Below are 18,868 nucleotides of genomic sequence, written 5' to 3'. Positions count from 1 at the left end.
GCCACGGAAGGAGAGTTGTATGGCATTGAAGCTCATCTGGAGGTTAGTTAACAGTTTTCCAAATAAGGGCCAGAAGTATACAGAATGGTGTCGTCTGCGTAGAGGTGGATCAGAGAATCACCAGCAGCAAGAGCGACATCATTGATGTATACAGAGAAGAGAGTCGGCCCGAGAATTTAACCCTGTGGCACCCCCATTGAGACTGCCAGAGGTCCGGACAACAGGCCCTCTGATTTGACACACGGAACTCTATCAGAGAAGTAGTTGGTGAACCAGGTGAGGCAGTCATTTGAGAAACCAAGGCTGTTGAGTCTGCCAATAAGAATGTGGTGATTGACAGAGTCGAAAGCCTTGGCCAGGTCGATGAATACGGCTGCACAGTAATGTCTCTTATCGATGGCGGTTATGATATCGTTTAGGACCTTGAGCGTGGCTGAGGTGCACTCATGACCAGCTCAGAAACCAGATTGCATAGTGGAGAAGGTACGGTGGGATTCAAAATGGTCAGTAAATTTGTTTGTTAACTTGGCTTTCGAAGACCTTAGAAAGGCAGAGTAGAATAGATATACAGTGGGGAGAACAAGTATTTGATACACTGCCGATTTTGCAGGTTTTCCTACTTACAAAGCATGTAGAGGTCTGTAATTTTTATCATAGGTACACTTCAACTGTGAGAGACAGAATCTAAAAAAGATATATTTAAGGTTTGAGGTTGGAGTCTGTTTGATTGAGTGTGTGGACAGGTGTCTTTTATGCAGGTAACGAGTTCAAACAGGTGCAGTTAATACAGGTAATGAGTGGAGAACAGGAGGGCTTCTTAAAGAAAAACTTACAGGTCTGTGAGAGCCGGAATTCTTACTGGTTGGTAGGTGATCAAATTCTTATGTCATGCAATAAAATGCTAATTAATTACTTAAAAATCATACAATGTGATTTTCTGGATTTTTGTTTTAGATTCCGTCTCTCACAGTTGAAGTGTACTATGATAAAAATTGCAGACCTCTACATTGTATCGGCAGTGTATCAAATACTTGTTCTCCCCACTGTAGGTCTGTAGCAGTTAGGGTCTAGAGTGTCTCCCCCTTTGAAGAGGGGGATGACCGCGGCAGCTTTCCAATCTTTGGGAATCTCAGATGATATGAAAGAGAGGTTGAACAGGCTAGTAATAGGGGTGGCAACAATTTCGGGCAGATCATTTTTAAAAGAGAGGGTCCAGATTGTCTAGCCCGGCTCTTTCAGAGCATCAACTTTCTGGATTTGGGTGAAGGAGAAATGGGGGAAGCTTGGGCGAGTTGCTCTGGGGAGTGCAGGGCTGTTGACCGGGGTAGACATGGCCAGCCGGAAAGCATGGCCAGCCATAGAAAAATGCTTATTGAAATTCTTAATTATAGTGGATTTATCAGAGGTGACAGTTTTTCCTAGCCTCAGTGCAGTGGGCAGCTAGGAGGAGGTGCTCTTATTCCCCATGGACTTTACAGTGTCCCAGAACTTTTTGGAGTTTGTGCTACAGGATGCAAATTGCTGCTTGAAAAAGCTAGCCTTAGCTTTCCTAACTGCCTGTGTATATTGGTTCCTAACTTCCCTGAAAAGTTGCATATCATGGGGGCTATTCGATGCTAATGCAGAACGCCACAGGATGTTTTTGTGCTGGTCAAGGGAAAGTCAGGTCTGGAGAGAACCAAAGGCTATATCTGTTCCTGGTTCTACATTTTTTGAAAGGGGAATGCTTATTTAAGATGCTGAGGAAGGCACTTTTAAAGAATGACCAGGCATCCTCTACTGACGGCACTGTGCATCTGGATGCATCGTCTGCATTTACGGTGATACGGCCTCAGCAGAAGTCAGGGCATTCATACTTCTTGCGCTTCGCGGAGCAGAGCTGAGCTGTTGTCAAAGTGAGTTTGTGTTTTCTTCCGTCAACCAATCATGTAAATTCGGAGCTATACAGCGCCCTCCAGATTGTTACAAAATTTGGAGGTGCATGGCGAAGCCGTATGGAACTTGATTTGGCTTCTGCATGCCTCTGGAGGCTCTGCAATCGCATCACACCCTCCATGTGGAGCCTCCGACCACATTTTCGGATAAAGCATAAATTGGCTTTTAGTCTAGGCCTCCACAATGGATTAGTTCACTGAGATGGGTGCAAATATATACTGTATATGTATTACTGCTCGACTAAAACAATCGAACAACAGCCTAACAACCAAACAATTGACCAGTCGACTAATTGGGGTCAGCCCTAGTTTGCATAATTAATGCATAAGGAAATTAATTGAATGTGTCCTATTTCATGTGAATTGTCATGTGTCCTTGGAGTTCAATAAAGTATACCCAAAATAAGCTAGCAGTGTTATGAAAAGTCCAATTGAAACATTCAGTGAAAGTTTTTTTTTTTTTACTCCAAATAGTGTTAACAAAACCTCCCTGGAAAACTTTCAGGAACCATAGTAAAACATTCTCAGAACCTCCCTGCAAGCAATAGATTAATGTTCAATTTTCACTTCTGTTCTCAGAACGTTAAAACTATCAGTTTTACCAGTCGGGAAACGTATGGCTTCGTTCCCGGAACCAATTGGAAACCAAAAACCTACATTCCTACAGCTTCCAAGGAACCAAATGTGCTGGCTGGAAAGTCTCCCATGCAGATACTGTAGATGAGAGGAGTGAGAATACAGAGTATAGATGAATCACGACGGCTCATTGTCAGTTAAACTGTGAGTTATGCTCCCTGTCTCTCCCAGGCATTAAACACTGGAGACATCCATCATTCATCCAGTACATGACATTTACAGCAACTCATGTGTTCACTTTAGGGCTTTTTCACTCTACTGTTCACTGTACAGTAGAGAAGCAGAGAAACAACTACTGTATATCTGTGCCTGTGTAACAGATGGGGCTTACACCTGCTGTCACTGCATTGTGGATTTCTGTATAATGTGTTTATTTTGATTGCTGCATTCTTAGAACAGGTCTCCAATTTCTTTTCTTTTTTATCAGAGTAAAACGTTTAAGAACTTTTATTGGCCTAAAATCTGACCGTCTTTCGTTCCCAATTTTTACCCTCACAATTTAGTCAACTGCATGTCCAGTTCACAACGCAATCTGTTGGGTGGGAAATCTGCCACACATTTGACCCCTAGTCCCTGGTCACATACTGCTTTTCCCTGATCTAAGAACTGTAATCAACAGCCAGCCTTATGGCCTCGATGCAAGGTGGAATGAAACAATGAGACCCAAACACCTGAGACTACAAACCTACAAAGTCTACAAAGTCATTTATTTTTTTCTCAAACTGAGAAAAAGAGGGCAACTTAGACAGAGGTATAGAAAGAGTTGAGGATGCTTCCCAGGGCAGGAGAACACCTTAACAATTCAACAAACATGTTCTGGGCTAGCCGAGCAAAAGCCTGAGGGAGAGACAACATGTGGAAGAGGTTTTCTCCCCTTCTCTCCTAAAGCGTCTGAGGAGTTGGGAGCGAGATAGAAGCAGTGATAGGCATCAGAGCCAGCTGTGGAATAACACAATTTACACTTCACTTAGAGCAGGTAACAGTGCCACCTCCCCATGGCCCTCAGAGGGGACGCCAACGTGTGAGACTTGGCCAAAGCTTTAGAGTCCCAACCCCAGTCTCAACCCCCAGCCCCTGGCCTGCACCTTCACAGTCTTCAAATGTAATCAAAATAAAACACTCAGCAAAGAGCTGTTTTAAGAGAGCTGGCTCTGTAAAAGTGACTAAGAATGAACCGAATTCCAAGGTAGTAATGAAATAGAGAGACAAAATCTAATTTAGCACCACTACTCCCACTGCTGTTTTAGAATGCCTGAACAACATTTCAGGGAATTTTGTTACGTTCGTGGCAAGTTCAGACGCTGTGACATTTATTGAATTCACTCTTATTTTCTCACTCTCTCTCTGTGTGTCAATCACTCTGTTTCTCTCTCGCTCTCTTTCTCTCTACTCCATCCTCCTTTCTATGTAGTGAAAAGATGTGTAGTGTGGGTATACAGCCTCCTTTGTAGGACCTTTGCAGAGGACTTTGACAGTAATGATTTACAGTCAACAGGGTACTGTGCACATGAAAAGATTAAGACAATAATGAATCAAGAATCCAAAAAGCGGTAGTCATTCAACTGTAACCAGGAGGACAGGATACACATGAATGTACACGCACACTATCTCGTAAGTAATGTGACTGTCGGCCACTCACTCACCCACTCACTCTCACTCACTCACGTCACCCACCCATCCATCCATACACCCATCAATACAATTGAAGAGAAGGGTTGCTATGCTATCCTATCTGCCCCCCTTTATCAGGCATGTACAAAGAGAGAACAGGGGCCCCATACTGCTGACAGGGGAGGTTAGTAATTGAGCCAGTGTGTGTGAATGAGTGGGGGGAGTGGAGCTAGAGTTGCCCTGCCCCTGACACTGTCCTGCCCTGCACACTTGTGTCATATGAAAGGTGACAGGCTTGGAGAGCAAACTAGGACAGGTTAAAGGACAAGGTAAGACACCTCACATATTCCTCCTGTGTGGTTTCCCCCAGGGCCTTTTTACATCATCTACTGTAGGACTACATCTATTAACATAGTAGAGAGAGGGAGAGGGAGAGAGAAGAAGACCCTGTAAACAAAAAGTACAAGATGTGCATTGCTCAGTAACACCATCACTTCCTGTATCTTTGGAGACTGATATGTAGCTGCTTTCTTTGATAAATATCAAAACATCTGAAGTCATAATCATTTACATGTGATGTGATCTACAGTAAACCAAACCTTGAATTTTTTTTCAAAAGGTCATTTTATTTTCTGTTATATGTATGCTATCTTCCATAGACGTTTATTATAATACACACAGCTGCTCTTCTAGAAATGTACCATAACAATGTGCTTTGAACTCCCATTGAGAGCACCTAAATGACCAACATTGACAGGTGTAGAGAGGGAGGTCATTTATCATTCACAATCTATAGGACACAGGTTAACATTCATTTAACATCATGTTCATCGAACTTGACTGATATTTGTGGAGAATCATTACTGTAGAACTGATCGGATCTGAACCTTACCTGCAAGTCTATCTTGCAAATTCTATAGAAGACATAATTGATGGGAAATAGTATGATCATTGTTTAAACAACTAATGTAACGGTTTTTGATGTCACCTCATCTAAGGGTTTTTAATGAAAGCCTCAAGATTCAACATAAATCATTTTACAGTAGGCCACTTGAGATAATACTCTATGTCAACAGCCATGTTCATTTGAATGGCTGAACAGTAGGTATTTGACATGTCATGTTCTCTCGTTGAATGTGTGATATTATACAGGTAGAGATTGAGCAGCTCTGTTTATCATCCCTTTATTCTGTATTGCACTGCCCTCAGGTGTTCATAGATCACATTGTTGTCAATCACAGCATGGGAGATGTACAGTCAACAGTTATACACACCGCACAACAAAAAGCATCATTGACTTTTATGATTTGTGTTTTTTGACATTGTTTTATTGGAGGTTGACTATATATTTTTTGCTTTTCAATCTGGAGAAAAATAATTTGTATCTTAATTTTCTTCCAGGTTATGACTCTGCCAGGAGTATTGAAGTTCATTCAGAGACAATGAGCACCAGCTGTAATCGGTGAGTGGCTACTCAGGTCAGCAGGTGAACTCAGCGACTGTCAGATACAGTCACATACAGTAAACTCAGATAAAATTGCACAATAAAAATCTCTGTCAGGCAAACTCAAAGATAAACCTATGTCAGTTGAGGAGTCACTAACAACCCTGTGATAATTTGGTATGTAGACTACAGTAGTCGTTCAAGTTATTGTGTGCAATGTACTCTAGGTCTAGGTCACTGACCACCCTGCTATACATGTACTGTAGTGCTGTGTGTTACTGACCATGCTGCGACTTGCCACATTCTGTGTGTTTTATGTGTAGGCCTAGTATGTATGTCCCCATCTGTGTTGTAGTATGTAATGTGCAACCACCCTCCCTTCTCTATGGCTTGCTGTGCCATCAGCACAATTCCAGCCTCTGTAAGCACAATAACTCCAAAGGTCACAGCGGGGTCACACTCACTGCCAGTGTTAATCTCTATGATAGTTTTATTTAACTCACACAAAAGCACACAATTGGAATAGATCTAACTCTGAGCTGCAGTGCTCTGTTAACCAGACATTTCCGAATGGATTTGTATGTGTCTATGTCACTGAGGACTAGAGTGATTAGTTGTATCAGAATGATATTAGTAGACCCTTCATAATGTCATTTGCCACGTTGCTGTGTGTGTTGCAGTTCAGCTGTTTTGCTCTATTGATGTGAGTTTTTTTTGCTTTTTTTTCACAAAATGACATTTCATGAAATGACAATAACTAGATGAATACATTTTTTTTTTAAGTATACTGCCTGTTAAATGTCCAGACCTGTCTAAATCCACTTTTTCTCACTGAAAGAGGATAGCCAGAACTTACCCATGCTGTTGCACAACGATTTAAATCAATCAGTCATCGTTTTAGACAAAGTATGATATTTTTTCACTTTAAGTGACAAATCTGACCTGCCCACTTCCTGCAAATCCATGTGATTGCAGTGTTTTTTCTTATGCTATTACATCCAAATTCTTTTCAGCCTACATTTAGTTTCATTTGAATGTTACCATCCACCAGCATGGCGTTGTTTATTAGTCAGAAACAGCTGCAAAGTTCCTCCTCTTCATGACTGAGATGAGTCAAACATCCTTGTGTCCACTTGGCCGCCTGAGCCATGGAGCAAATTAAAATAGTGGGTGCAAACTTGTGTTTTTGCACTAGGGCTGTTCTAGTCACAGTATTACCGCAACACCACAGTCATGAGTCATCAACACAGTCATGAGTCAACACCACAGTCATGAGACCGCAGTAAAATTCCATGTGACCATTGAGTCACAGTAATCTCCTGCTTGGAATCTGGACATGTATTGGTAGTACGTACCCAACTTGCTAACTACCATCAGGTCCTGATGGCCTGGTACTCAGCACTCTATTGTCCCTCTAACCACTCTGATGTCAATGCAAATGCTAGCAAAAGTCACATCAATCACTTGTCTTCAAAACAGTATCACACTTTTAAAACTCACCCCACTGTGATGACCAATTTGAAGAAAGAAGTCCAACAGCAGGTTGAAACTGAGTGTAAAACATGGTAATTGTGAATGTTGTTTTCAAGACTAACACAACAAAACAGATTTGACTTGGTTTCCCAAATTAAGCACTGGGTAGATGCAGGAACAGGGTTGGAGAGGCCATGGTATACAGTTTGGGCGGAATATAACCTGTCGCGCAGAGCATGCTCCTCACACAGTAGTTGATGCTTGGATTTAAATAAGTTCTATTTGTCAGCTTGCTCATATTCAGCACATGATCTGCTATAAAAGCGAAGTAGCCTACCAGGCATCATTGAAAAGCAGACGGTAGAAAAGCGTGCTGCCTTCATTCTCTATTCCAGTGCATACAGATGACATGGATTCTTCCTCTGCCCCTGTTCCTGACCATTTGATAAGGGGCCATTCTAAATCAAAACTCATTTTACATATTAGTAAAGACAAGATTAAATTGAGAATAGTCTGATCCAGAACATCCCAAACATGCTCAGTGGGTGACATTTGTAAGCAGGCCATGGAAGAACTAGGTCATTTTCAGATTCCAGGAATTGTGCACAGATCCTTGCGACATGGGGCTGTGCATTATCATGCTGAAACATGAGGTGATGGCGGTGAATGAATGGAATGACAATGGGCCTCAGGATCTCGTCACGGTATCTCTGTGCATTCAAATTGCTATCAATAAAATGCAATCTTGTTTGTTGTCTGTAGCTTATGCCTGCCCATACCATAATCCCACTGCCACCATGGGGCACTATGTTCGCAACGTTGACATCAGCAAACCACTCGCCCACAGAATGCCATACAAGTGGTCTGTGGATGTGAGGCCGGTTGTACATACAAACGACGATGGAGGCCGCTTATGTTAGGGAAACTAACATTCAATTATCTGGCAACAGCTCTGGGGGACATTCCTGCAGTCAGCATGCCAATTGCACACACCCTCAAAACTTGAGGCATCTGTGGCATTGTGTTGTGTGACAAAACTGAACATTTCAGTGTGGCCTTACACTGTCCCCAGCACAAGGTAATGATCATGCTGTTTCTTGATATGCCACACCTGTCAGGTGGATGGATTATCTTGGCAAAGGAGAAATGCTCACTAACAGGGATGTAAACAAATTTGTGCACATTTGAGAAAAAGCTTGTGTATGGAACATTTCGTGGATCTTTTATTTCAGCTCATGAAACATGGGACCAACACTTTAAATGTTGCGTTTATATTTTTGTTCAGTGTAAATATATATGAACATTTTATAAATGGTATAATTGGGTGTAATGATCCCGCCGTCACCCCAAGATGAAAGGTTTTGACTAAAGTTTTGCTTCACTATTCACTCCCCTGCTTTGATTGGTGTAACAGCTAGAAATGACAAGTGTGTAAAGGGTGAAATGGCACCATTGAAAGAAAATTCCAGGAACTTACTGTAACGGATTTCCTCCTCTTCGTCAGAGGAGGAGTAAGGATCGGACCAAAGCGCAGCGTGGTAAGTGTTCATGATATAATCTTTAATGAAACGAACTGAACACTGAAATACAAAACAATAAACGTGAAATATACAAAACCGAAACAGTACCGTGTGGACCAAACACTCACACAGAAAAGAAACACCCACAAACCAAAAGTGAAACCCAGGCTACCTAAGTATGATTCTCAATCAGAGAACACTAACGACACCTGCCTCTGATTGAGAACCATACTAGGCCGAACATAAAACCAACATAGAAAAACAAACATAGACTGCCCACCCCAACTCACGCCCTGACCATACTAAAACAAATAATAAAATAACAGAACTATAGTCAGACCGTGACAGTACACCCCCCCCCTGAACCTATAGGGGAGGGTCTGGGTGGGCGTCTGTCCGCGGTGGCGGCTCTGGCGCGGGACGTGGACCCCACTTCACCATAGTTTGTCCGCCTCCTCAACCGCCCCTGTGGCCTCTTCTGAGCAGCGACCCTCGCCGCCGACCTCGGCCTGGGGACCCTCGCCACGAGTCCCGAATGGACGGTAGACTCCGGCAGTGCCGGACAGGCGGGAGACGCCGACAGCGTCGGACAGGCGGGAGCACCTGTAGGGAGAAGACTGAGAGACAGCCTGGTGTGGGGGGCTGCCACTGAAGGGCTGGTACGTGGAGGTGGCACCGGATAGACCGGACCGTGCAGGCGCACTGGAGCTCTTGAGCACCGAGCCTGCCCAACCTTACCTGGTTGAATGCTCCCCGTAGCCAGGCCAGTGCGGCGAGGTGGAATAGCCGGCAAACCGGGGACACCATGCTTCATGGCACCTGCCTCGATGCCCACTCTAGCCCGGCCGATACGAGGAGCTGGAATGTACCGCACCGGGCTATGCACACGCACCGGGGACACCGTGCACTCCACCGCATAACATGGTGCCTGCCCGGTCCCTCTCGCTCTCCGGTAAGCACGGGAAGTTGGCGCAGGTCTCCTACCTGGCTTCGCCACACTCCCTGTGTCCCCCCCAAGACATTTTTGGGGCTGCCTCTCGGGCTTCCAGCCGCGCTGCCGTGCTGCCTCCTCATACCGGCGCCTCTCCACTTTCGCTGCCTCCAGCTCTGCTTTAGGCGGCGATATTCCCCTGCTTGTGCCCAGGGTCCCTTGCCGTCCAAAATCTCCTCCCACGTCCAGGAGTCTTGTGTTTTCGGCCGCTGCTGCTGCCGCCCGTTACCATGCTGCTTGGTCCTCTTGTGGTGGTTGTTTCTGTAACGGATTTCCTCCTCTTCGTCTGAGAAGGAGTAAGGATCGGACCAAAGCGCAGCGTGGTAAGTGTTCATGATGTAATCTTTAATGAAACGAACTGAACACTGAAATACAAAACAATAAACGTGAAATATACAAAACCGAAACAGTACCGTGTGGACCAAACACTCACACGGAAAACAAACACCCACAAACCAAAAGTGAAACCCAGGCTACCTAAGTATGATTCTCAATCAGAGACAACTAACGACACCTGCCTCTGATTGAGAACCATACTAGGCCGAACATAAAACCAACATAGAAAAACAAACATAGACTGCCCATCCCAACTCACGCCCTGACCATACTAAAACAAATAATAAAATAACAGAACTATGGTCAGAACGTGACACTTACAGTATATAGTGCCTTCAGAAAGTAGTCATACCCCTTGACTTATTCTATTTGTTGTGTTACAGCCTGAATTAAACATTTATTTTTAAAAAAACACACAATAGCCCATAATGACAAAGTGAAAACATGTTTTTAGACATTTTTGCAAATGTATTTAAAATAGAATACAGAAATATCTCATTTCCATAAGTATTCACACTCCTGAGTCAAAACATGTTAGAATCACCGATTACAGCTGTGAGCCTTTCTGGGTAAGTCTAAGAGCTTTGCACACCTGGATTGTACAATATTTGCCCATTATTATTTTCAGAATTCTTTAAATTGGTTGTTGATCATGGCTAGACAACCATTTTCAAGTTTTGCCATAGATTTTCAATCAGATTTAAGTCAAAACTGTAACTCGGCCACTCAGGAACATTCACTGTCTTCTTGGTATGCAACTGCAATTTAGATTTTGCCAAGTGTTTTAGGGTCCTGCTGAAAGGTGAATTAATCTGCCAGTCTCTGGTGGAAAGCAGACTGAATCAGGTTTTCCTCTAGGATTTTGTCTGTGCTTAGCTACCTTCTGTTTCTTTTTTATCCTGAAAAACTCCCCAGTCCTTAACAATTACAAGCATACCCATAACATGATGAAGCCACCATTATGCTTGAAAATATGGAGTGTTCCCCAAACATAACACATTGTATTCAGGACAAAAATGAATTGCTTTGCCACATTTTTTGCAGCATTACTTTAGTGCCTTGTTGCAAACAGGATGCATGTTTGGGAATATTTGTATTATGTACAGGCTTCCTTCTTTTCACTCTGTCAATTAGATTAGTATTGTAGAGTAACTCAAATGTTGTTGATCCATCCTCAGTTTTCTCCTATCACAGCCACTAAACTCTGTAACTGTTTTAAAGTCTACATTGGCCTCATGGTAAAATCGATGATCGGTTTTCTTCCTCTCCAGCAACTGAGTTAGGAAGGACGCCTGTATCTTTGTAGCGACTGGATCTATTGATATTCCATCCAAAGTGTGAATGAATAACTTCACCATGCTCAAAGGAATTTTCAATGTCTGCTTTTTTTTTGAATACTTACTGACTCAATACATTTCAGCTTTTCATTTTTCATTGATTTGTAAACTTTTTGAAAAACATAATTCCACCTTGACAATGTGGGATATTGCGTGTAAGCCAGTGACCAAAAAAATCTAAATTTAATCTATTTTAAATTCAGGCTGTTGTAACACAACAAAATGTAGAAAAAGTCAAGGGGTGTGAATACTTTCTGAAAGCACTGTAATTACTGAACATGTCATTTGCGGCGTACATGATCATGAGCAAAGTCATTGTAGTCTATAATTTAACTTCCCCTGTAAGAACCGTGAGCATGGGCTTGCTTGGTCCCGTGTTGCTCAGTTAGTAGAGCATGGTGCTTGCAACGCCAGGGGTGTGGATTCAATTCCCACAGGGACCAGTACAAAGATGTATGCACTCACTATTATAAGTTGCTCTGGATGAAAGTGTCTACTAAAGTATAACATGCTTTACTGCAGCCTACCTACCAAAGGTTGCACCATGTCCTTTACAATGTAGAAAAACACATATCTTTCAATAGTTATCAATATGACCAGAGTTTCATCTTATTCTTTCAATCACAGATTCACGGATGCAATTTATGGAGGATGCCAAAACTTAAAATAGCAATAGATAGCAAAGACAAAGATAGACCAGTGGTTTAAAACAAATAAATAAAAAACGGTGTGCGGGTGGGTTTGGAAGCCCAAAGATTATATAAAAACCACAAAACAATATACAATACATAAGTACAAAGATAAAACAGATAACAAAACCCACCAATCATAAATGTACAAATAAACCAATCAGCAATCACAAAAAATAATAAACAGCATATGTTTTTTTGAAATGTGTGTGGGGTGTGTGAGTGTGTGGGGGGTGTGTGAGTGTGTGAGAGTCGGGCTATATGGAGGAGATTACTGAGTAGTTTGGTTCATCAGGCTGACCCCCAGTCTTCGTTATTGAGGGAATTTTGGCAATGTGAAGATAAGAATTCCAGAGTATGGTACCACTGTATCTGATAGAGAATTGACTACGTGAGGTGCGACAGAGGGGAAGGTGAAGGTTATCGCAGCGTCTTGCGTTATATATATAGATTTCAAAATTAACCTGGAAGAATCCATGGAAGGGTTTAGGTGAACTGTTTTTGAGGCATGAGTATTTGTAGATGAAAATGCACAATTGGCGTACATTGATGTCGTATATAGACAATATTTCAAGTTTCTTAAACAAAGGTGCAGATAGAGCCAGGTAATTAGAGGAGGTGGATAGTCTTGCAAATGTATTTTGTATGATGAGTAATTTTTGTATGTAGGAGAAATATTTACTGGCCCAGACAATATAACAGTAAATGAGATATGGGTAAATGAAGCTATAGTAAAGAGTAAGGAAGCAAGACTGATGAACCAAACCACTAATCTTCCTGATGACACCAAACAGATTTCATCACTTTGCTGCAGACCAACTGAAAATGATCTTTCCAGGACAACTGTTCATCAATAAGAACTATGAGTAATCTAGTGGATGTGACTTGATCCATATCAGTCCCACCAATTGGGATTCTGGCTTTTTCTTTTTTTTACAATATTTCTTGTTCTTACTAGTGAATACAATAAAGTTAGATTTTTTTTTTTAACATTTCAAGATCATTTGTTTATCTGAAACCATTCAGAAATTTGGTCATGCCTGAGTTGGTTTCATTAATTAGTGAATCAAAATTCTTGTGTGATAAAATCAAATTGGTATCATCAGCAAAGAGAATGGGAAGTAAGACATTTATTTTGTATTAATGTTTTTATTGAACCTTTATTTAACTAGGCATGTCATTCTTATTTACAAAAACGGCCTACCCCAGCCAAACCCGGACGGCGCCGGGTCAATTGTGCGCCGCCCTATGGGAAATAACGATATAACCAATTATATGTATAATCAGCTATATTCGGTTAGTATGCTAGCTAGCTACACTGACAGCTGTCAGTGCCCTATTTGTTGATGTTTATCAAATCCACATGAAAATTCAAACACCTAATTTGTGAATATGTATAAGTAGCCTTCGTCATTCTTCGGAGATGAAACCTAAACATACATTTCCTCTCTAGGACAGGACATTGAAATACTGGCGTACACCCTATCCTATCCAATGCCGTAGAGAAAGAGATAGGTGAAGTCAAACTAGCCCGGTTCATTGGAAAAGGTACATTGTTAATATTTTGTGGTAGCCAGGCTCGGCAAGGGAAGATTCTGCAAATGGAAAAGCTTATTTGGAAGAAGATTAAAAGCCATGTCCCTTGTGCTTTACTCTAGGTTGAGGAGAGTCATCACTGGGGTCCCAATATCTATGTCCAGAGATGATATTAAAGAACATGTGAAGGGAGGAAGAGTGATAGAGGCCAAAAGGTTTATCTGTACAAAAGAGGGTCAACGAACTGAAAGCTTACCAGTGCTGCTGAGGTTTGAAAAGGTTTTACCTGGAAAAGTACAGATAGTTTCAATGTCAGAGAATTTCTCCCATCCCCATGGCAGTGTTTAAATGCCAAAGAATGAGTCATGTAGCAGTTCAGTGTAAAGGAAAGAAGAGATGTGCCACGTGTGGAGAGGAACATGATTACGGTGAATGTGGAAGCAATATGAAGGCCAAGTGTTGTAATTGTGGGGGGGGGGACATAGTGCCGCATTTGGTGGATGCCAGGTGCACAGAGAGGCTCAGAGATATATAATCATTCATGATGTATCATATGCAGTCTGTAAAACAGATTGGTGGAATGAATGGGCTGTGTCACTTTGACACTTTGATAGTGAACATAGTTTTCATTGGTAAGGTTATCAACACGACTCGGTTTGTGGAAAGCACAAATGCCAGGTTGAAGGTTATAGTGGATATGACAAAATAGTTATTGGGGGTAGCATATGTTACTGTTGAAATGGTAGAAGTTAGTAGGGATTTATTTGGTCATTTAATATTATTTTCTTAGTAGTACAGAATTAAGCAAACCATGATTGATTGCACACTCCAGCAAAGTAGGTGGCGGCATGCACCTTAAACCTTTGTTTGCGGACCACCATGATATCATAGAAGAAGAAAAAGTAGTGGCGTCAACTTCCTCTGGGGGGGGTTCTATAATAGTTCAACTACTCAAATGAAGACAATGAGATTCATAGGCTGCTGTAATTATTTTTTAGAAATGGAAAAAGATGAATATGACTGCACTGTTATGTTTTCTGGCATTTTGATTGTGTATATTTCTTTCTCTGTTGTGATAATTGCTTAGTATTGTACTAGTCCACTAGGAATATTTACAATAAACATGGGTGTTGACAAGTTGGCTAGTTTTGTATTGTGTCCTTAATTAACTTTAGGTTATTTGAGGTCATCTCTGTGCGTACAGATCCAAGCCCAGCTGTATTTCCAATGCAGTTGTCACGTTCTGACCTTTATTTCCTTTGTTTTGTCATTATTTAGTATGGTCAGGGCGTGAGTTGGGGTGGGCAGTCTATGTTTGTTTTTCTATGATTTGGGTATTTCTATGTTTCGGCCTAGTATGGTTCTCAATCAGAGGCAGGTGTCATTAGTTGTCTCTGATTGAGAATCATACTTAGGTAGCCTGGGTTTCACTGTGTGTTTGTTTCCATGTCTGTTTTTCACCACACGGTACTGTTTTGGGTTTCGTTCATTCCACGTTTATTGTTTTTGTATTCAGTTGTTCATGTGTACATTTTCGTATTAAAAGAACCATGGACACTTAACACGCCGCATATTGGTCCTCCGATCCTTTTCGCTTCTCCTCTTCGGAAGAGGAAATCCCTTACAGCAGTGTGTAATGCTGTGTAACTTAGTTTAATTCACCATCCCAGCAGCGCAAAAGACTCGCTGTTGAGCCAAAATCATTTGGGTCGAAAGCTCTGAAAGCCAGGTTCTGGTGACACCACAAAAATTTCCACACTGTACTCTTGTGAAATATGCACCAGAAGCTGTTTGCAGTTATGTGTTTCAATTGCACAACAATGTACAGTGATTTTACTGTGTTAAATCTCCAATGCCATAACTATTTCTCCAGTTCTGATTTTAAGACAGGCTTACCTCATAGTGTAATTGACATTGCTTTACATCTGCTGTCCCTGACAGTGATCATATATCCCACAGAGAGGGGATCCGCTGTGCTGAGATGGCTATGGTATGTCTCACAGATTTTGAGGAGTATGCCAAAGAGCACCTCTCCAAGGCAACCTGGGACTACTACGCAGCCGGAGCAGACGAGTGCTGCACCAGGGACGACAATCTGCTGGCCTACAAACGGTAGGTGCTTCTCCCTGTTCTGTAAACTACAAGACATACAATTCAATGTCACAAAAACCACTCAACACCACACGTCAAACTGGAGTGCTAGGAAGATCTGGTAACAATGTGACTCAAAATAATACATTTTTCTCTGTCCCAGGATCCGTCTGCGACCACGGATTCTACGAGATGTGTCGGTGAGTGACACCAGGACCACGGTGCAGGGAACAGAGATCAGCTTCCCTGTGGGCATCGCCCCCACTGCCTTCCACTGCCTGGCCTGGCATGAGGGAGAGATGGCCACTGCCAGGGGTGAGGACTAGGAGGGGTTTAACAGCTGTAGAGGTTGAGCTCTGCAGAGCAATAGCTTTGTTGTCACAGTGTATCCTAGGGGTGATCAACTCAGAAACTCTCTCTCTCTTTCCTCAGGTACGGAAGCAGTGAACACCTGTTACATCACCAGTACCTACTCCACCTGCTCTGTGGAGGAGATCGTGGCTGCAGCACCTAACGGCTACCGCTGGTTCCAGCTCTATGTGTACCGGGACAGGAAGCTGTCTGAGTCGATCGTTCACCGTGTGGAGGCCCTGGGCTACAAAGCCTTGGTCCTCACCGTCGACGTGCCCTACACTGGGAAGCGGCGCAATGATATACGCAACCAGTTCAAGCTCCCGCCGCACCTCAAGGTCAAAAACTTTGACGGGGTCATCCAGGTAATCTTCTTTTCGAGATTAAATATTTTTAACAGTAATGATTTAACCGTAAAATAATATTGGGACCTATTTGGACTAAGAAGCACTTTCAATGAAGAATCTCTATTGAACATTTAGTCCTTTTTAGTCCAGGACTAGGCTTAATCTGTGTCCAGGAAACTAGCCCATAGTGCGCATAGTAGAGACAGTAGCTGCTTTTGAATGATTTAATAAATCCAACGAATGCATTTCCCCTGAGGCTTCCTTCTGTGTGTATATGTTACTGTACTGTATATGTTTGTGTACTGCATTTTATGTCTGTAGGAGGCTGCGAGTTCTGAAGAGTATGGTATCCCTTCCAACACCCTGGACCCCTCCATCAGCTGGAAGGACGTATACTGGCTGCAGTCTCTCACCCGCCTTCCCATCATCATCAAGGGCATCCTGACCAAGGAGGATGCTGAGCTGGCCGTGGAGCACGGCGTCCAGGGCATCATCGTGTCCAACCACGGAGGACGCCAGCTGGACGGGGGGCCCGCCACAGTAAGAACGGGGACAAATTACACCACCTCGTCCTCATGTCCCTTCTATTTCACTCTACAATCAGCAAGCCAAACGATATTTAGTTAATGAAATGGTGATATTAAAGGGCAGTTCATTTGAGGACTCCTACTGTACAGTAGGAGTCCTTAAATTTACTGTCCTTTATGTCATGGCTAAGTAGGCGTTTCTTCTCTACCTCCCTCTGCTCTCTATCTACCACACAGATAGATGCCCTATCTGAGATCGTGGATACGGTTCAAGGGCGTATCGAGGTGTATCTGGATGGGGGAATTCGCACCGGTAGTGACGTGCTGAAGGCCGTAGCTCTGGGAGCCAAGTGTGTGTTCATCGGGAGGCCAGCCGTGTGGGGCCTTGCCTATAAAGTAACTATTAACGTTGTGTGTCATCGACCTATTAAGTTAAGATACTGAGAGTAACGACTGTCTTGCTGCCTGTGTTTGTTTACTCAGGGCGAGGACGGGGTGAGGGAGGTACTACAGATCCTCAACGATGAGTTCCGTCTGTCAATGGCTCTGTCTGGTGAGTGAGGAACAAAACGTCTTACATATAAATGAAGGATATTAATTTGAGCCAGTTTGCTACAACAGGAAAATAATTCTACAGCAATAGGAAATGTGAATTATTATGTGGATTATAATTAATGGACATTGTTGTAAGGGTTGATACATTTTCGAAGTGGAAATGACAATCTTTAGACTTTTTAAACCTCAAATAAACTACACATTTGCATTTCCTGCTGTGCAAGAAAATTCTTAGCAACAAATTAATATTCTACATCTGTAATTATATTTTTTCCAGTCTGAGATTAAAAACCCTTAGCTATCATTACATCAACCTCATAACAATGCAACACTAATGTTTTGTTGTTTCCTCCCCCAGGGTGCAGAAACGTGGCTGAGATCAACAGGAACCTCATCCAGTTCTCTAAACTGACTTGACAGCAGGGGGCGCCAGAACCAGCCAGACGACTATGACGAAGCAACAAAACGGAGCTATCTTCTCAATCAGTATAACTTCGAACTAAACCGGAATTTGGGACAACAAAACCATACCTGTCACATGAATCATAATGAACTGAGTCTTACAAAAATCTAATACATCCTCAACTTTAATAGTTGAATCCAATGTGGCTGCCCGAATTCTTGTGGGGAAATAACTGGACATTTCAATACAAGCAGCTTCCATATGATATAACCAGCAAAATATGGTTCACTCAGCTGAGATATGTTGACATGATATAGATCATGCTGTTTAACCTATTCCTAACTCAATGGCTGCAGGCCCAGTGTTAACCCATGTATGAGTGAGAGAGGCCTGATATTGTGTCTGATAGTGAATTGTGAAGGTGGTCTGCCTTTAGATCAATGTTTAACAGAGATCCCTCAGTCAAAGCAGATATGAGGGTTAAATGATTGATCCCTTCTGGTTTGATTGTAATAACTGTTCTGGATGGTGAGGTGGAATACAGTTGTGAATGTAGCAGTGAGAGGAGTGTGGTTGATTGGTTGATAGAGTGATGTAACATGGCCATTTGGTATTCCAGTTCCTAATCCTGAGAACAGTGTGATTTGATTCAGAACCCTGGAGACACAATGACATGACAACTCATAGAAATCAGAATGAATAGAATGGACTTAGAAGCACTAACCCTGGCAATTGACTGGTAAACTCATGGGTACACTCAATGGCTGCCTGGTGTTAAGATACAATCATTTCCATGGTATTTTGGAATGTTCCATCAACTGATTCTGGAGTGCCGTGGTAATGTAGAATGTTCATTAAAATGATGCGGCTCATGCAATGGAGTGTTTTTATGTCAGTTGAATTGACTCAACAAATCACAGCACAGATTGAAGGGATCCTTCCTGATTTTACTTCCTGGCATAGGTACACTCAAAATGGCTGCCAGTCCACCCATGCCATCATTGACTTGAATTGAGATGCCCTTTTTATTTATTTGTATTTCTGTGAGAACTACTGTAAAATATAATCTTTTAGATGACTTTATGCC

General features: G+C 42.4%; 1 protein-coding gene across 5 annotated transcripts; it reads left to right on the top strand.

Moving 5' to 3' along the window:
* Positions 1-4,390: 4,390 nt before the first annotated feature.
* LOC115112219 (2-Hydroxyacid oxidase 2-like) lies at positions 4,391-18,859 on the top strand. 5 transcript variants are annotated; one of them, XM_065014441.1, is made up of 9 exons: positions 4,391-4,510; positions 5,583-5,643; positions 15,467-15,619; positions 15,762-15,913; positions 16,031-16,314; positions 16,618-16,836; positions 17,061-17,219; positions 17,307-17,376; positions 17,737-18,859. In XM_065014441.1, exons 2-9 carry the CDS (start codon positions 5,624-5,626, stop codon positions 17,793-17,795), a joined length of 1,116 nt encoding a protein of 371 aa, XP_064870513.1. In that variant the 5' UTR covers positions 4,391-4,510; positions 5,583-5,623; the 3' UTR covers positions 17,796-18,859. The 5 variants fall into 5 exon arrangements, with proteins under 5 accessions (XP_064870513.1, XP_029495001.1, XP_064870521.1 ...); XM_029639141.2 differs by having other exon boundaries at positions 15,449-15,619; XM_065014449.1 differs by lacking the exons at positions 4,391-4,510; positions 5,583-5,643 and adding an exon at positions 14,962-14,974.
* Positions 18,860-18,868: the final 9 nt, after the last annotated feature.

This window comes from Oncorhynchus nerka, linkage group LG3 (assembly GCF_034236695.1).
Source record: "Oncorhynchus nerka isolate Pitt River linkage group LG3, Oner_Uvic_2.0, whole genome shotgun sequence".
NCBI lineage: Eukaryota > Metazoa > Chordata > Actinopteri > Salmoniformes > Salmonidae > Oncorhynchus > Oncorhynchus nerka.
The sequence above is the reverse complement of the archived record's forward strand: the minus strand, read 5'-3'. Positions and strand labels throughout refer to the sequence as shown.